At 37.2% G+C, this 20,177-nt stretch overlaps 3 protein-coding genes across 3 annotated transcripts; 1 reads left to right on the top strand and 2 right to left on the bottom strand.

The window, feature by feature from the left end:
* Positions 1-290: 290 nt before the first annotated feature.
* Positions 291-6,086, bottom strand: LOC103322191 (ATP-dependent zinc metalloprotease FTSH 10, mitochondrial). The gene is made up of 8 exons (XM_008224083.3): positions 5,726-6,086; positions 5,421-5,652; positions 5,213-5,284; positions 4,023-4,156; positions 2,795-3,274; positions 1,876-2,643; positions 1,068-1,295; positions 291-919 (listed from the first exon to the last, which is right to left on the bottom strand). The coding sequence occupies exons 1-8, from the start codon at positions 5,774-5,776 to the stop codon at positions 440-442; spliced, it is 2,445 nt and encodes an 814-aa protein (XP_008222305.1). The 5' UTR covers positions 5,777-6,086; the 3' UTR covers positions 291-439.
* A 3,072-nt stretch (positions 6,087-9,158) lies between these two features.
* Positions 9,159-10,626, top strand: LOC103322180 (protein C-terminal S-isoprenylcysteine carboxyl O-methyltransferase). Its single transcript, XM_008224073.2, has one exon. The coding sequence runs from the start codon at positions 9,299-9,301 to the stop codon at positions 10,505-10,507; it is 1,209 nt and encodes a 402-aa protein (XP_008222295.2). The 5' UTR covers positions 9,159-9,298; the 3' UTR covers positions 10,508-10,626.
* A 4,504-nt stretch (positions 10,627-15,130) lies between these two features.
* Positions 15,131-19,241, bottom strand: LOC103322169 (abscisic acid 8'-hydroxylase 2). Its single transcript, XM_089053714.1, has 5 exons — positions 19,007-19,241; positions 18,842-18,931; positions 18,380-18,565; positions 17,515-17,633; positions 15,131-15,574 (listed from the first exon to the last, which is right to left on the bottom strand). The coding sequence occupies exons 2-5, from the start codon at positions 18,857-18,859 to the stop codon at positions 15,469-15,471; spliced, it is 429 nt and encodes a 142-aa protein (XP_088909840.1). The 5' UTR covers positions 18,860-18,931; positions 19,007-19,241; the 3' UTR covers positions 15,131-15,468.
* Positions 19,242-20,177: the final 936 nt, after the last annotated feature.

The following is a 20,177-nucleotide window of genomic DNA, read 5'->3' as shown; positions in this document are numbered from 1 at the left end:
TTCTTTTTATCTTTGTTAGCTTTCTTAAGGTGGTAGATTATGATTGATTTGTTGGTAACATAACATGAAAATCTTGTTTATATCATCAAATCTTTGACCAACTAAAGTACAATTTACAATCATAAAAGCAAAAGCATGCAAGCATTTTGGTGCCAATTTCTTAATCCTACAATGATGCTTATAAAACGCATGGTCATTGACTTCATGGTAACCAACAAATAATGCATTTGGAAACAAACAACATCGCACTGTGAGTTGAGAATCTGAAAAATCAAGACTAGTCTATGACATCATAGAAAATGCTGTAGTCATAAAATAGCAATCAACGTATAATACAGATTTCGTCCATACAAGAAATATGTGAAATAGTTAGCCCAAGAGTTGAAGAAAATTTTCCTTTTTAATGTACAATTACAAACAACTTCCTCCTCAATAACTACTAAGTAGGCAGAACCTGGGGCTCAAGGGGCGAAGAGCCATCTTCCTCGGACCCAACTAGTGGAATCTCCACTGTTTTCTCATCGTCTTTCTCTTCAAAACCTTCCTTAAATCTATCATAGTTGGTGACTTCGCTTGATTTAAATGGTCGCTCCCCCAACACCCGGAGAAGGTCATCTTGGTGAAGAACTTCCTTTTCAAGCAACAGTTCTGCAATTTGAGCTACTTGCACTTTATGTTCCTCTATGATTTCAACTGTGCGTGTATACGCCTTACCCACCCATTCTCGCACTTCACTATCAATAATGGCCCCAGTCTTGCTGCTGTAGGGCTTTGCCATCTCAAACCCATCGTCCCTTTGAGGGAAAGAAAGGAGACCCACCTTGTCACTAAAACCATAGACTGCAACTTGGGCATAGGTCATCTTTGTCACTTTCTCCAAGTCGTTTTGGGCTCCCGTCGAGATTTTTCCCAACAGAACCTGCAACACAGAATATGCTCACCATCACCATCATAACACGACTAATAATGTTCCAAGACTTGAGAATGAAGAATTACTATAAGTAATATAAACAATTTGCATTATAAGCCTCATCCAAAAAATAAGGTTAAGTTTCATAGATAGCTACCTGTTCAGCTGCCCTACCACCAAGGGTCATGCAGGTCATATCAAAAAGCTGCTCCTTGGTCATGAGGAGGTTTTCGTTCGGAACATATTGGGCAAACCCAAGTGCAGCAGTACCTCGAGGAACAATGGTCACTTTCAACAATGGTTCTGCATGTTCTAAGAACCAGCCTGTAACAGCATGCCCTGACTCATGGTAGGCAACTGTGCGGCGTTCAAGCTTGCTTATAACCTGTTTGACAAGCAAAGATGTCAAAAATTCCATTCTAAAAAGAACAAAGACAAAGAAACACACTGAAGGTTCAAAGTCGAAACATTTTCTTATAAAGTATAAATCCCTGCTAAAGCATAAATTCCTTCTAGCTACCTGAAAGTTTGATCTGGACCTTTATTAACAATTGCTGCCTCCCTAGTGGAAGGTCAAAATGGTTCTACAAGGTCCAGATCAAAAGAAAAAATTCTCTCTAACCTAGCATAAGGAGCACCCAAAGAGTCATATAAGATGAGCAATTCCAACCCCAATACTATAGTTTAGGAAGATGGATAGCAGAGTGTATTTTCTTCCACGGTATGTAATGATTATCTCCAATCAACTCTCTAGACATAGTGCATATCATCAGAGCCGTAACAGAAATGACCAGACTTCTAAGTGGGGGAGGACACAGTGCTGTCCCAACCCCATGTTATGCAGCATCAGTCTTTCTTTTCAGGAAGATGAGGAGCGGGGAGGGAATGGTAAAAAAATACTAGGAAATGAAACAAAGTTATTATATACCATGAAATTAACAAGGAGCCAGCCAAAAATGAGTTACCTTGTTCTTCTTCTCCAAACCACCAATAATCCTATCTATAGCCGCCTCAAAATGCTGCATTGTGACCAGTGCACTCTCATTCCTTGCAGCAATTAGAGCACCTTCATTGCAAACATTTGCAATGTCTGCTCCAGCAAACCCTGGAGTCAGGGCTGCAAGTCTTTGGGAGTAGTATGATGGTTCATGATCAAGTTTGATTTTTTTCAGGTATATCTGAAATATCTGGTCGCGACCTTTAATATCAGGTTTATCAATAGAAATTTGGCGATCAAATCGACCAGGTCTTAATAAGGCTTTGTCCAAAATATCAGGCCTATTGGTGCCAGCAAGCACAACTACTCCAGCAGTTGTTCCAAAGCCATCCATTTCTACCAGCAACTGATTTAGAGTACTTTCACGCTCGTCATTGGAACCTGAGAAGCCCCCACGCCCCCTTGCTCGACCAATTGCATCAATCTCATCAATAAATATAATACTAGGAGCACATTGCCTTGCTTCCTGAAACAAGTTTCTAACTCTAGACGGTCCGACACCAACAAACATCTCCATGAAGTCTGAACCAGATATAGATAGAAACGGAACACCAGATTCCCCGGCAGTTGCTTTCGCTAGAAGAGTCTTCCCAGTACCTGGAGGGCCTACTAATAGAGCGCCTTTGGGAATTTTGGCTCCCAAGTCCTCATATTTCTTAGGGTTCTTGAGGAAGTGAACAAATTCCATGATTTCCTGCTTTGCTTCATCGCACCCGGCAACATCTTTAAAGTAGATCTGGGCCAATTAAATATGTAAGTTACTGATGAAACTTTGCAACAGAGTGCTTAAGAAAAGTATTATAACTACTGGAAAGAAAATTGGTAAGAAAACATTTTGAATGCACTTGAAAAAGCACCAGTATGGACTTGGGAAACAGAAAGCCAACCTTATTCTTTGCATTTTTATCCACTTTTGTTACTTGAGCCTTTCCTATGTTGAAGATTCCACGGCCACTTCGTCCACCAGAACCGCCAATGCCTAGTCCACCCTGCATTCTACGCCCCATAAACAAGAGGGATGCCAGAAGCAGTAGTGTTGGTGCAAATCTCATCAATTCTTGGTACCAAACCATTTCAGAGACATATGTAACAGGAACATAATCATGAGGGTCTATTCCCAATGCTTCCTGTGCATCCTCCAACTTCTCCTCAAAAGATTCAACACTTCCAATATTGAAATAGTATTTGTACTGGCCCCCATTTGCACGAGCAGGGTTACCATTAATGGGTCCTTGGACAACTTCATCACTTGTTTGACTGCGTGGTGAACTACGCACATATACTTTTGCAACTGATTTGTTAGAAACAACTATATGATCCACTAAGCCTGGTTCCAGAAGTTTATTTTTGAACTCTTGGAAACTTATCTGCAGAGAACAAAATTGCATAGCATATGAGTAAAGAACTTTTTTATTTCACTGGAATAGAGAACTTACCTTCAAGATAAAACAGAATGATATAGAAAATAATAATTTACACTGGTCATGCAAATTAATTTATTTTATAAATATCACCACAAAAGATTAAGAGCAGGACTCAGATCTTTAACCTGACATATTACAGATCCAACTCAACGAATTTACTGATATGAAAGTGAATGGATAATTTTTCAGTAATTAGGGTCACAAAGCATGTAGCCAGAATCTAGCTGAAGACCAACTTCAGTTCAGTCAAGGACGTTGCCCATGCCAAATCTAATCTAAATCAAAATGAGACAAACTTCTTTTATTTTTACATTATTATTTTATAGAAGATGTTAAAGAGCCAAACTACTTTTGCAACTCTCTCCTCTCATGTGTACGAGGTCCCAGCCACCTCATGTAATAGAACAGGAAAGAGAAAAATAATAAATAAAAAATAGTTGGACTCCAAAGAATTTTCCTTAGTAATGTGCACAATTTAAACTTGTGAGTTGTAAGTAGAATTGACTTGGCTTTATATCATTATTAAAAAAAAGGAAAACGAAATGATATAATATGCAACTCTAATTGCATAAACTAAAATTGACTTGGCTTTATATCATAAGAAAAAAAATAAATGATAAAATATGCGACTCTAATTGCATAAATCTATCCAAAAAATATACATATATCACATATTTATGGATGCACTTACCTGTTGCTGATCAGGAGAACCAAAGGAGAAGGAGGAAAGAAATAGCCCAATGACCAATAACGGGGTGATTAAATTTTGAAACTGCCTCAAGAAAGTTTCCTGAAAACTCCCCTGATCATCTGCCTTTGAGTCATCTGAAATTGAATGAACATTCAAGTTAGTATAAATGTTAAAGATTTTAAATGCAAAACTCAACAAGTAATTGACTTAAAAACATATTCCTGAAATTCTGGGTGATGAAGGAGCATATGATCTAGGACGGGGAGAGAAAATAGAGAGAGAGAAAGAGAAGAAATAGAACAAGGAGAAAATAAGATGAACCAATATTCTTACTCAATATGATAAAATCTCCAAAACCTACTAAAAAAGCCTATATGCAGGCAATCCATAATAATAATAAAAATTAACAGAATACAAAAACCAAAATATAAATAGCCATAAATAAATATAAACGATCGTAAGTAAATACTCAATCCAAAAATTCAAAGCCCCGACCTAATACAAACCCCCACGAGATATTTTATATTCTCTAACACCTCCTCCTCTTCACCCCAACCGCTGAAGACTGGACAGCCTTAAAGCACAAAAGTTTTCATTATCAAATATTAACACAGAACCTAGCATTCTTAATTTGACACTACTTTCTATCAAACCTACTTGAGTCTTATATGATCAAGTCAAGATATATACGACTGTAGTTATTTATCTAAATGTAAGTTCACGCACCCCCCACATAAAACATCGACTTTACAACGAAACATGTCTCTTCCCAGGCGGAGGGAAGAGGAAGATTCAAACTCTGACAATGAGTGTAAGGTATGTGCTCCACTAGAGCCATGTGTCCCTTGAAAATACTTATTTAAATCAACAACTAAAATATCACAGAGGTGCCACTGCAAACTCCAACTCTTAAAAACCACATCACTTTTTTTCTCAACAACCTGAGTTATGTAGTCATAAAGTGGCAACTTGAACTAATCCAACATTCCAGCACTCATAAGTTCTGATGATTTAAAAACACTAATCTAAAATAAATTGGTAATAACAAAATCCTACTTTTGTCCACTTCTATGATAAACATTCAATTAAAACAAATACTAATGGCAATTCCTGATAGAACCATATGTAATTCAATGGAAAAATAGCACTGACAATAAGCATTGTTCCAGCTGAAAAGATGGAAATTTAACCTTTGGACTCTGATTTCTGCTCATCTCCTTTGGGAATTTCCTTCTTTTCCTTGGGATAGAAGTTCTCATAATCTGCAACAGCAAGACCAACACAAGCACATGCTTAGCGCAATCACTCTTTTTTCCACATTTTGATTCATTTAGCTGAAATACCAACTGCTAACCAAACCATAAAAGATTAACCAACCAAATTTTGTAACTTGCTTACTCTTTTTCTTTGGGGCTTCACTAGAAAAATGTCTGCGAAGCTTAGGGTTTCCAAGAATGTAACTGAAATCAGAAACGCAGGCCTTGTGGGCTGCTATTGATGAAGCAAAATAAGACCTCAAAAACCCTAAATCCCCATCTACCCGACCCAGATACGAACCAAGACGTGGTACACCCAAAATCGCTTCATTCCCATTCAGAGCCGCCGATCGCCCACTTCCATATATCGAATTCTAAGACCAAAAACCAGATATTTAGCACACAAATTAAATAAGAAAAGGGGAAGAACAAGATTGGGAAACTTACTCTGGAGCGAGAAGATCGAGAAAAGGAGCGACCAATCCGAGAAAAAATCATAACTTTGCTGTCTCAGGCAGAAAATGAGATTGAAATTTCGTTTCTGAGAATTGGTGAGAGCCAATGGAAAACCACCTTATTTTTTATGCTGATTCAAAGAACCCATTTGGGAAAATTAGATTTTTTTTGGTTTTTTGTTTGTTTGTTTGTTTGCCTCTTTCTTTTATAATTAACTGTTGGGGCTATTTTCAGCTGTGTGCTTCAGAAAGGGCACTCGAGGGAGAGAGAGAGAGAGATATGAAAGTTGATTTTGGGTTGTAGATATTTGGTGGTCTGCGTTGTGTGTATGATGGGTAGGTTGAGGGGCCTTGAGGTCAGCAAATGCGTTACGTAGATTTATTATTTGTTTCAATAACTGGCTTGGCAAACAAGCCATACACGCCCACAGCTTTCGACTTCAATTTTTCGGAATGTGGTTTGATACTTCTTTCGGTCATGTAAACAAAATTATATTTACAAAGATATATATTTACAACATGATAACAAACGCACGACTCAGATCTGTATTAGTCGAATATCAAACTATTTCAATTAAACGGAGACAATTATTATTAAATGAAATCCTATACGTATCAGTCGAATATAAAGCTTATTTTAACTAAATGACGACAATTATTACTAACAAGAGCGGAACTACACCCACTGTAGCCCAGTGATGTTTTGAGGAAATCTAATAGACTGGCTGTGAAATTGGTTTTTAAATTGAAGACCAGCTAATCAAGTTAGGACATTGCATCACCGTAGTTTATTTACATTTCAATTGGTCAGTTTATTCAAAAGTACCAAGCTATGATTATACTTGGCCATACTAATTCCCAGTCTTCGGATTTTAATGGTTCATATTGTGCCACATTTATCCCATTTAAGTTTCTCCTTAATATTAATTATTTATAATACCCAATAGGAAATTTTATATTTGGACAATAGAAAGAAAAAAAAAACAAAGTTTATCATTTTTGGCATCTATTCAATACCTCCACATCAGTATCCATAAATAATAATAATAATCCAAATTTGTATGAACTTGGTTGTAGGAGAACAATAAAAATACACTTTAAAATAAGAATTTGAATTCTATTGTTGAATATAATTTCATTTTGATAATATGTGTTTTGCGATTGTATTTTTAATATGTATTTGTTTTATATTAAAGCTTATTGAAAATTAGAGTGGTTTATAAGATTCAAAGCATACTTTTATTTCTAGAAAGACTATAGAAACTATAAGTAAAATAAAAACGATGATTAAATTTTAAGCTAATAACTGTAGTTTAATAAATTCATGGTTCCGCCGTTGATTACTAAAAGAAAGGCTAAACCATACATACCATGTTTTATTTAACCAACAAATTAAAATATTGTAGGGGCCCTTATTAAGGTGTGATAGGTGAGGTGAGATGGAGATACAAGTCCTTGGCTCAAAATATTGATTCACAAACCAAGTTCAACTTGTTCTTTTCATGTTCAAAGCATGCAAGTTTGTAAATTGATAATTTTTAGGAATAGTCGTGTTTATATGTTTGTGATACTGTTAACTGTATATTTTTATAATTAATAAAATATAATAGTCACAGTCAGTCACGTGTGTCTCTAACACTTGTAAATTTTAGATAAAAAAATTAGTTTTCTAATATTCCTTTTGAATGTTGCAAAAGTACTTAAGAGCACTTCCACTTATTTGCCATGACAAAGGGTAAGGATAAGGCAAGGGATATTACTATTCACATGAATAGTGACAGTCTTTGCAAAATGTTTTGTGGTGTTTCCACCTATTACCATGACAACTACTATTCACATGAGATATGATGAGAGGAATTTGTATAGAGTTTTGACATGAGAAGTGAAGAATATGACTAAGTATTTAATTTATTTTTTTTATATGAAAATTTAAGTATTTTTTTCAATTTTTTTCTTACGTCACAAACCTAAGCTAGAGCACAGACTCATTTTACCTTTGGGCTGGCCTAGTTTCGTGGGACCCAGCTATTGCCCGGGCAGCTTCAGCTGGAACTAGAATTTGGGGCTTGGGGCCCCTCCCGCCTTGGCACGGGCTCAACTGTGGAATTGTTCTAAGAGCATTTACAGCGAGAGGGGTTAGCCCGGGCAAGAGACCCCTTAGGCCCTTAATTCCGTTTCCAACGATCAAGGCTTGCTTGGGCGGTTGCCTGTGCAAGATGCCTTAATACTGATGTCATTGTGACGTTAACAACCAATTTATATAACAAAAAAATTGGGAAAACAAAAAACAAAAAATTCATTTTTAAAAAAAATATAAATACCTAGCCATATTCTTCACTTCTCATACCAAAACTCTATATAAATCTATCTCCTCATATCTCATGTGAATAGTGCTTGCCATGGTAATGGGTGGAAAGTCAATAAATAAAAGGGAGTTTCACTAAAACACCCAAAATGAGGGCTGAAATTATAAAAAAACTCAACACCCAAAACACTTTATAAACACACCCAAAACCCATCATTACACACACTCAAAATTCATTTATAAACACACCAAAAAAATATACAATTGTTGATTTTGTGGTTGATTTTGGGTGTGTTTCTATGTTTAAATAGTTTTTGGGTTTTTTTTTATAAATACATGTCTAGCATTGAGTTTATTTATAAATTTGTATAAATAAAATTGCTAAGGCATGCACTATTCATGTAAATAGTAACAACATTTGTCTCCCCTTACCTTTTGCCATGACAAATAGGTGGAAATGTTTTAAGGCCCCGTTTAGTTTGTGGGAAAGGAGGCTTGGGAATGGGAAATCAATTATTTTCCCATGTTTGATAAGTCTAGATATGAGAAATCGTTGCCTGGCACATGAGAAAATAAGCGGAAAGTGAAGCCCTCCTCCTAACTTGGATTTTGTTTTCCCTCTTCATGGGGAAGTTTGGAAAAATGAGCCAACATTAAATACACATTTTTAATGACCATTTTGTCCATATTAACAATTTAGAATTACAATATACCATTAAATGCCTTCTTTTTTTTTATTTGATTTAATATGGGTATAATTGAAAAATTATACAAACTTTATTTTCCATTCCTACTCAAAATAAACATGAGAAATGAATTAAAGTGATATCTCCTGGTTACTTTCCCAACATTACCAAACGTGCAAGGGAATCTTCCATTTCCCATTCATTAGTAAATGACATGGGAATTGATTTCTCAAATCCGTTTTGTGAACCAAACGGGGTCTATGTACTTGAATGTTTACTTTGTATAAACCAGATAACCCATTTCTCAACCCAAAAATTTAAATTTTAACTTTGGCCCATCTTCTATAAAATGATATTTGGGCCATTCCAAAAGCAGGGTAGGCCCAATTAATTCATAAGATGACACCCTCGGCTCCATCCTAGTAAATATGTTTTCATGACAGAAAACACAGAATGACAGAAGAACCCTATTTTTCCCATGTCTGTCTATCTGGATAGCGTGTTGACCAACGTTGGCTTGAATTAGCCAATTCTTGTAGACTCGAAAATCGTTGCTTTCCTCTCACACCCAACCATGGAAGCTAAGTCAATGTTCCTACATTCCAAAACAATCCCATTCTGTTATTTTTTCACTGATAGACCCAACTTCTCTCTCAGACCTTTTCGTAAACACCTACAGGGCAATTCAATAAACCACAGCTCTCACTTACACCATAGCCTTAAACCCCTCAAGAACCCATCAAATTTATGTCTTTCACAAAACCTATTCTCATCATCACCAACAAGAACAAGAAGAAGCACCCATTTGTTACCTCCGCTCAAATGCTCATACTCCAGCACCTCAAGCTCAGAATCTCAAACCCCATTGCTAAAACTCCTCAAAAATATATCCTTTGATTCATTCAAAGATACCCTTTTTAAATTAACCCCTTTTGATGTCATCAAGTGGTCTGGAATCTTTTCCATTGCAATTGCAGCCACAAAAGGGACTGTCAATTTGCTCTTGAGCCCCTTTTTCTGGATGTACTTTAGCTGGACTTGGATGTTTTGGCCTTGGTTTCTGGCTCTATCAATCGGGGTTTACGGGTTCTACTGCTTTCGGAAGCATTTACAAGGTGAAGCCAGCATCTTTGAGCAACTTGCCATTGTCACTTCAGTGTTTTCTTGGCTCACACTAGTCCCACCTGCCCATTTCAATGGCTTCCTTGAAGGTTGGCCTTATGTGTTCTTCTTTGTCTACCATTACTTCTTTTTCTTCAATGTTAGTGTTAGGAAACGGTTATATGGAGATTACTATGCTCGCCCGCATGACCCCAAGTGGGATGTGAGCCCACCAAAGTGGTTGCGTCTTTTGTTCTGTGCCGGGGTCATGGCTGGTCACTGGCTGGCCGCATTTGAAGGGCCAGAGCTTCACCGCATTCCTGGCGGGTGGAGCAATGTATGTATTTGGGTTTTGATATTGGTGACTCTGCTAGTGCAATATAACTCAACATTGTATCTTGCAAAGTATTCAGAAAAGGTGGTGGTGCCAACTGCTGTTGTACAGTTTGGGCCTTACCGGTGGGTACGCCATCCAATATATTCATCTACGATGCTTCTGTTCGCCACATATTTCATTGCGCTTCGAGCACCTTTGAGCTTGCTATTCATCGTAGCAGTTTGTTCGTTGTACTATGATCAGAAGGCAAAGCTGGAGGAGGCTTTGATGGTTGAGACTTTTGGGGAAAGGTATGTGGAGTATGCGAGTAAAGTTAGGTACAAGTTCATTCCTTTTATCTATTAGTTGGTCACAAGGTATGCAGTTATTAATTCTGTATTCTGAAGGATATAATGTGTTGTACTTGAGTACTTGAGTTTTGAAATCAATATGAGAATGTTAGATTTATAGACAAGTTCAGCATCTGTGTTTGAGTGATTTCTACCGAGCTCTATTTTTTTTTTGGGCTATTGTTTTTTGTTGCATTTGTTTTATGTCTTCTGTTGGGGAAAAGTCTTAATTGGTTGTACCCATAGGAAAGTTAACATGGAATATGGATTAGTATGCAGGGATGAACCCAAAACCTAATGGTTTCACTTTTGAGTCAAGTTGAGTTCCACTGTATGTTAAGGCCCTTTTAGTTGAACTCCTCAATCTCTCCAAATTCTAATGAACCATCAAACCCAAGTGGCTGAGGATTTCGGGTAGGATAATGTTCCTTGAAGTATGTACCTAGTCTGTTGAGTGATCTTGGGTTGGACAACTCTTTTGAGCAAAGTATGGGAGTTGGTATCAGATCATTGAAAATACACACCCCCCCAAAAGAAATATAGAGTATGGGAGCAGGTACCAGACCACAGAAATACCCAAGAAAGTCCAAATAAAGGTGTGGGACGAAATGTGATAAATTCGCACTTGAGAGGGAGATTTGTGGAGAAACAAGTGTGATTTGTTATCTTTCATTGCAAGTCAACATCGAATTGTTGATTTGTATATACATGGATAGACCCAGAACATAACAAATTTAAGCTTTTGGATCAAGTTCAGTTCATATCTGTTAGGACCCATTTGGTTTGACTCCCCAATCTCTCTCCAAATTCTAACACCTTTTGTTCACTTGTCTTGGTGGTTTTCCAATTAGGCTTTAATAATGAGGTTTTGTTTCACTATGATGTGTTGGAAAACTGTGCATGCTACGATATATAAAGCAGAAACAATTTGTTCTCTACTTTATGTTTGTCTCAAGGTCTTAGTTGTTTTTGGTAAAAATGACAATGATTTCTGATTTCTTGAAGTATCTATGATGTGTGTCTGCTGAAATAATGTTGGAGAGATATGGTCAACACGCTGCTGCAATCACTTTGCTCAATCTCCACCCTGATTTGGACCATTCTCCACCAAACATGTTGGCATGATTTAACTGCACTGAATCATGCTGTGCTCAGAAGGGCTTGGGCTTGCAGATAATCCATCTAAACTGGTAGTTGATTGAAAGAGTCAAAAGTTAATGACTGCTAAATTTGGGTAGAAATCTAACCCCCAGGAGGATTATACACTCACTATAATTCTCCTTTTTGGTACGCATTTTGGTTCATAGGAACAGAATCCACTATAAGATTTATCATGAAGTTATAAAGTTATTTTGCCACTATATTTAATTGAGAGATTGCAGACACTCTGCTACCTGTGAAGAGTTAGGGCAACTGAAGTGGAAATTAAGTTGAGCATGTTGCAAGATTGTTAAAAATGTACCAATCTGAGGAAGAAAGCTAAAATAAAGGTCACTAGAAGTGAATCCATATGTGGAAACTTAAATGGCTTTAGCAGGTGATAGCATAACTGAAGACATTGCAAGGGCATGAGGAAATGCCAACTTCGCTTTTGCATGGTTCCTCTTCTCCAGTTTAATCCATAACTTCAAGAGAGAAAGCATTGATATTGAGCTTGAACATATCTGCAATGAATGTTGGTCTTTTGTCTGATTCGTAAATAACTTTTTTTTTTTTGGGTACATGTGTTTGGAATCACTGTGGGTAGGTGAAGCCTTTCTCAGTCATGTGTTTAATCTATTTAGTCTTTTTGGAAATAGAGTTTCTTTCAATTATAGGTTTCAATAATGGAATTAAGATTATCCATTAGTGCTCTTTGTTACCATGCTCATACATATGTATGCATGTGAGATGCCCAGACTTTTTTAATTAGGTAGGTTTACTGCTTCGTTTGATATGCCATGTTACTCAGCTTATCTCTTGAACCATGTTCTAAATAACATTTGACTCTTTGAGCTTGAAATATTTCTGATTTGCGTGCTTGAATTGGCATGCTTTCTTCCTTCCAGAGTGTCTGATGATCGGTATAAATTAGATAAGCAAGAGACAAATCTCCTCTGAGATTGAATTGAAGCCTTATCTCTGAAATTATGACAAAGTCATGTCTTTGTCTCCCAACAAAGAGGCTGAATTTTCAAATTAAGAAGTTCAGTTACCTTTTCAGTTTTTCAATAACTAATGCAAGAGTAAACTATTTGAAAACAGATGCTGATCTGTAGGAGCATTATCCTGCTATAATCCAGAATAGCCTAGCTTTCCATGAAAGATCAATAACATGTGGTCTTACTTCTAGATCAGCACATACGTAAGCTAGTTTTGTGGTATTCACCCACTGTCTCTGTGACCCTCTGGTGAGCCAAAATTATAATGTTTGACAAGTTCTATAGACTGGCATTGTGGAACTCCACCTCATGAACATGAGGGACACCTCATTAAATGTGAGATATATCGGCTCATCTTTGATTTGCACCACAGATTTCTCAGGTGCAAAGGAAAACTGCCGAGTATCTGGCACTAGTACAGGTTGTTTCTTCTGTTGGCAATCAAACAACTGTATTTTACATCCTTTCTATGCTATTTCCAATTTCATGCACATGAGAAGATAGATTCTTGGACCTTTTTCTGACTCTTGTGTCTTGTGTTTTTCGTGTACGATGTCCAGTTTCCTCTTTTCTTTCTTCCCCGTCTTTTATTCATTTAAGTTTATGTTTGCGGAGGCCACTTAGTATGAATAATGTTACTCTTGTGTTTCATGTTAGTTGTAAATTTATTATCTATTGCCCTATCCTTTTAGATGAAAAATCTGCGTCCTTGTGTTTGGTCTGGTCAGGAAATTAGCTTCCCATTTTACACGTCTAATTTTAACTAAGGTTTTTGAAACTTATGTTCGACGTTTTTCATGTTTAGGATATGGAACAAAGTTAACTCGTTTTTATTATTCCTTGAAAGGTCATGGTTGCCAAGTTAGGATCTGACCATTGTGTTCATATGTTAGATAGACACTCTTTGGCATTTCTTGGCGCATTTTTCAAACGGAAATCGACATCATGTGGCCTGTGGGCATGCTTGTCCTTTCCAATGCTGAATTTTGGGTGATGGAAATTTTTACTTGATTTGATTATTGAATGGCTGATGAAATCTTGCAAATATCACATGTTAAGGCATGTTTTTTGTTTGTGGTAGGATCAAAAGTGTGTTGTTCTGGTTCCTCTTCATGTCGTGGAGTAGAATTGAACTATCATATCAAACAAGCAGTATATTATTTCTTGGCTACGGTGAAATTTACATTATTTGTAAGTACTCTCTTCTTGGAGCAGCGAGACTTACAATGGGATTACTTGTCTGAACGAATTCAGCTTAGAGCATCTGGATGAGTTAGTTTGAAGTGGAATTTGGGGTTGGTGAGGGACTTAAAATCGCATACTATTGTAGAAAAAAAACATAAGAAATGATTATCAATTAAAAGAGAGATCTTACAAATACCATTATCGTCAACATCACTGCCAACACGACCCCCCAACATTACCAACACTGTCATGGTCGCTGCCACCGCTCCACCACTACCACCTCCTTACAATCGTCATTGTCATTGCCACACCACTGCTATACGTCACAACCACTTACCACTCCCACCACCGCCATCACTTTCGTTGCCACCGTTACTACCACCGTGGTTGTTGTAACTGTCATCCCCCTTGCTTATACAAACAATTAAGCCACATTTCAAGTTTTGAAATTTTAATTATTTTATCCAAAATCTGGGGTTCAAAATGTTCAAACCCACTTGATGTGACTAGTTTGGAGAAGATTGGTCAAATCGGTATCTTTTTGGTACACACATTTTATTGTGTATGTTTAAAAAAGCAAAAGTCTCACGCAAGCCGAAAGACAACATCACCAGAAAAACAACTCAATTAGGTTGAACATCATTGTCTCTCAAGCTCTAGAGTTCCTTAATTCTAACATTTTCCCAGCACTGGTTCAACTGGACCTGTTAAACGCATCCACGTAGGCTACAATCTTGTGCTTTGGCACTGCCCCACGTGGATTTCTAGTGTGCACACCCTATTTATCCATGCACACAGTTTGCCTTGCCTTGCCTTGTGACTTGTTAGGTTAAATGGGGCCAGAACTAGTGGCAGGACGAGAGGGGTCCTAGGCCCCTACTCAACTTTCTCTCTCTCTTCTCAATCCATTTTACTCTCCTTTTCTTTCTCTCTCTCTCCTCCTCTCTCTCCAAATAATTTAATATTATGTGTATGAATTGAATAGAATATTGAAAGGGATATAACGGTTTTTTTATATACAACAATCATAACTTGATGTGTAAAAATTGTAATTTAAAGCTTATTTCTTAATTTTTACATTAGGAGATATTGGTCCAGGGGTCTACAAGAACCTGTAGTATTCCTTTATTTTTATATTTTGCAAAAGGGGCCCCTCTAACATCAATTTCTAACTCCGCGGCTGGCCATACCTCTTCCACAGCAGAGAGAGCAGCAGAAGAAAAATCTAAGAAGCTGAAAGTTACTTCATCAATATTCAAAACCACACACATTTGATCTTCCTTTCTGATCCTTTGTTATTCACACATTCCACAGAAGAAAAAGAAAATACGGCATCTTCATTTCATCTTGAAAATTTTCATTTCCTTGCATTGCTAGTTTCTGCACAAAACCCATTTCATTTCTATCACACATTACATTCACAATTTGACACTGACATTTTGATCCTACGCTAACAAACTGGACAAAATCCACGTACCCAAGAGACGTAGAAGATACATAGGATTCCCAACAAAAAATTCGAAAAGAAAAACACCATGGAACGAAATTTAAAAGAGAAAAGAGCTCGATGGGGTATGCTTGCTTTTGGCCCCATTGGAGAAGTTTGTGTTGTCGTCAAGAACCCAAAAGCTAGCTTCGCTTAGCTTCATGTTCAACTCACAATCTTGCTCCTTGGGACTACTGTTATTGGTAATCCCTGTTTGGGTACTGGGAAAGGGCCATATTGTATCCCATCCTCATCGCCTGTCACTTGCCACCTGATCAATGCCAATCATACAAGACTTAATTAGCCAAAATAAAAGCTTATATGTATATGCTGCTATCAATTTTGCCAGGGTCAATCATCCGAGGCACGCATGTGATTATAAGTCGTTCATACATTATGAGACTCACATGCATCAACAGCTCATGGATCGTCCATATACATGAGCTGAGCTTAGCATAAAGAAAAATCTGCAAAAGCCATCAATCACTTGGTTGGCAGCAATCACATCGCCAAATATCACCGTTATAATCAATAACAATGTCAAACTTAAAGTTTGTTTAGCCAAAACCCAACAAAAGTACTGTAGTAGCTATGATGCTAACAAAATCATGAGGCTACAAGGATATATGTACTTGATGTGGACAACTTGGGATGTTGTGGTGTAAAACGTGCAGAAGAAAGAGCTGTGGTGACCACCATGTCTACAGCTGGCGAACCAAATGTTTCATAGCCATTCCGTTTGGACTGAGCACACAGCTGGCTAATTGTCTGTCTCAGTATGATTTTTTCGAATAGAATCGTATATATGGAAATGTTCTCTTATTCGGCAGTCTGATTAACATGTTACATATAACTAAATTTTCAAAATGTTACATATAATTAGACTCTCTCGATGTGAAATATCATGAATGGAGTATAACAATTGGTAAAATTGTAGAGGCTAATGCCCCATATGAGGCCTAGCTAGCTAGACGTCGTCCTTGGATGAGAGTAAAGACTTGGGAAAAAAGGGTGGGATATTTTTGAGAGCTGTCTCACAATCTAATATCACTAAAAGGGTTGTCTCTGTCTGTCCTGATGATAATTGATTAGGGTTAAGGGCACGTCCTACATGTACGAAAAAAATTGATGGATGTGTACTAGAATTGACCAAAGAAAAAGGATGTTGATCCTCGTACAGACAAAATTGTATAGGCTTTACACAAAACTGTATACGTATTATTGATGGTATCATATTTCTGTTAAGTTTGTTACTCATGACATAAAACGAACTGTCTAGATATCCCTTTGTGCATGGTTTATATGCGTAAATTGGTATAAAGAAAAATATTTTAATCTACTAGTTGAAATCTTAATCGGGAGACTACACATGTGTCTATGTCTGTATGCACATATCTGTAAATACACACGCAGATTAATGTCAGTCGCGAGTGCGACTGGCAATGGAGGGAGGAGCCGCTGGAGGAGGGCTGTCGGGTGGGGGGTTGCTGAGCTGTTTTGGCTTTTTATTTTTAAAGCTTGCTTCAATTTTTCATAGTTGACATTGAATTTGAGAACTTGTAAAGATAATAGAGGTCCATGTGCATATGTCCCATGCAAACTTGAGAGGTCAGGATTAAATAATGCTTGACTAATGATGGGCGCATGCATGCCACGTGATTTAGCATGCAAATGAAAATCTACATTTGGGTGTATATGACATATGGTGACCCAGTTTTCTACTCAGCACACTCACCGAGAAAAAGAAAGAACCACTCTAAAATGCCCACTCGCCCTCATTGTCGATGATACTGAGGACCACTTCCACAGCCTAAGGGAAGGACCATTGGACCACCAATCATTCCCCGGCCACTTCCTGCAACCTCTAGCCTCTAGTCAACTAAGAGGGGGACAAATGACTTTTACCCAAAACCCAAAAAGAAAAGAAATAATTGCATAAATATCAACAGGATTCTAACCCAATGAATTTTTTTGACAATGTGCTTTAATTTCAGTAACTAATAGTTTTTATTTTTATTTAAATACAAGCGATAATCCAAACTACAAAGAGGAGGGGATTTATCAACCACACACTATCAAAAAGAGTCATGGAGATTCGAACTTAAGACTTGCAAATCAAGGTTCTTTTCTACTAGACTACACCCTTAATAGCATATTTTATTTGAGAGAGAGAGAGAGAGAGAGAGAGAGAGAGAGAGAGAGAGAGAAAACCTGTAAGCAATGGTGAGATGGTGGAGGAGGATGAGCATCTCAAGCTTGGCCAGCTCATTGCCAGGACAAGAATGCACGCCATTCCCGAAGGGCATGAAAGTGTTTGGTTTTGGTGGCACCTGCACTATCACACAATTAGTCACCAAAACCAGCTAAAACATCACTTCAACCATCCATCACTAATTTATACAAAACCTTGATTATGTTCTCATGAATTTCTTCTGCCACATATGTATAATTCTATAGACTTTCTAGCTAAGAAAGCCCAACCAATTAAATATATATATATATGTATATGTTACATATTAGTGTCTTAAGACAAGAGTGGTGATTTCCCCACTTCTTTTTCTCATATTTTATCCACTTACACTCATTTTTTATAACTAAAAAAGAAGTGTAAGTGGATAAATTTATAACTAAAAAAGGAGTGTAAGTGGATAAAATAGGAATGTGGAAATCATTGCCCTAAGACAAATGATCATTTAGTTTAGTAACAGAAGGTTTTAATTTCGTTGTTCGTTGAAATATGTAATTTATGGACGATAGTTATTAATAAATAAATAAATTACTAGCCTGCAAAAACAAAACCAGGTCACATGACTTGATAGTTAGAAAGATATTCATGACTCAGATCCTCTTAAGTAGAGGAAGATTCATATATAACAATGAAAATGACAGGACCAAGATAATCCGGCGATTGATAACCTTATGTTTCTGCCAAAAAAAGATAAAATGTAACAGTGCTGCATGACCCACTTGTTGAATCTTGCCCAGTGACACAGTATTGGTCACACACAGAGATGAGAGAAATGGAGGATATTATTAATATCATATCATATTATAATTTATTTGGCTAAGGTTTTACCTCAAATCTTGAAGGGTCAAATTTTTCGGGATGCGGGAAGAAATCAGCAGAGTGATGAATGCTTCTGAATAGAGGCAGCACCTTCCAACCTTTAGGGATAAAATAACCCTCAAACTCCACGTCTTCCACTGCTTCTCTGAATGTGAACGACAGTATACTTGCTGTTCTTAGAGTTTCTTGAATCACCTGAGATATTTATCACTTCACTTCAATCATTCTGCCCCATATAAATATATATTATATTTATATTTCTTGTCAGAATATTTTGTTAATTCAATTCATAACATAATTCACCGGCAATATAAAGCATTTGACTTGTAAGTTGTAACATAAATCTTTTGAGGATGTTAGTTTATTAGACTGTTCGTATCAATCTGAATTTTTGATCAAATAAATTTTGATTTGCATATGTGATTCGAGTTGGCAGTGTAACAACATAACATAACATGTACAACAACATACCCGACTTGTTAAAGGCATGTGTCTAGTATCATCCCACGTAAGCCCACGATTCTCAGCGAATAATTTGCGTCGAATTCCTTCTTGTTCTCTCTGAAAGATCAACTTGTCAGTCTCTCTGTGTTTTTCTTTTTTTTCAAAGAATTAAGAAGGGAAAATTAATATTACAGTGACAGCTTCAAGGAGATCGGCATTATCGTGCAGATATTTGATGAGCCATGTTAGGATACTTGCAGTAGTGTCATGAGCAGCAAAGATAACCCCAATGATATTGTCAGCAATTTGAGAATCACTAAGCTGCAGGTTAGGCTTATTCTGGTCCTTTCCCAACAGTACTCTCAGCAAGCCACCACTTTCTTCCCCATCACTCTTCCTCTCTTCGCTATCAATCCCCTCAACGTCTCATTGAGAAGCTTCCTTGCCTACTCCACAAAAACACGAAATGCACAAAAACAAATTTAAAAGTTTAATTATTTAGGGCCTGTTTGATAATCAGTCTACTAGCATATATGCTCTGGTCCAATCCAAAGTTCAATTATTTAGGGTCCGTTTGATAATCAGTCTACTAGCATGTATGCTCTGGTCCAATCCAATGTATGTGCTTTAAGACCAAATTAAGGTGAGTTTATGACATGTCTTAAATTCCAATGCTGTTGTAAAGAAATTAAAAACGTCCAATGATATTGATTGAATTTAGAAAATTGGGTGGACCACAAAAATAAAATATACATAATTTTATATATATATATCACCTTCATGGCTTTGTGAAAAGGAGTTCCAGGTAGATCAAGAGGCATAGAATTATAGCCCTTCTCAAGGCATTGATACAGATGTTTAATTCCTTCCATTTCAAAGTCCCTATTGTTGCCGAAGGCTGAAATCATTGCCACATCAAAAGCAAACTGGCAGGCCAGGCCAAGAAAAGGAACCAACTTTAAGATTCCAAATGACTCAGAGTCATGCAAGAAAAGTCAAAATAAATTATACCAACAAAACTGACTGATATATATATTTTACCCTCTTCATCTCTTGCAAAGTGTTGATGCTGCTGTTTTCCCAAGTGGGTAGAAGCCTCAGAACAATTTGCTCAATCTCTGAAACTGACCCTTTTATTGCACAGGGCAAAAGGGCAGCCTGAACCAGCTTCTTCAGACTTGCATGGTAGGCCCCTTGGTGAAAAATATGGCTTCTGGCCCTATCATTCTCTCTTTGCTTATTGGATAAGTTGGTTTGAACAGATGCGCCCGGCTCACAAGAACCATTCTTGCTGCTTCTGGGCTTGTAATCATCACACAGGGGCACCCCAAAACATGGGTCTTAAATATATTTCCATATCTAC

The sequence above is a fragment of the Prunus mume genome, linkage group LG1 (assembly GCF_029339155.1).
Source record: "Prunus mume cultivar Tortuosa linkage group LG1, ASM2933915v1, whole genome shotgun sequence".
In the NCBI taxonomy this organism is placed as follows: Eukaryota; Viridiplantae; Streptophyta; class Magnoliopsida; order Rosales; family Rosaceae; genus Prunus; species Prunus mume.
The sequence above is the reverse complement of the archived record's forward strand: the minus strand, read 5'-3'. Positions and strand labels throughout refer to the sequence as shown.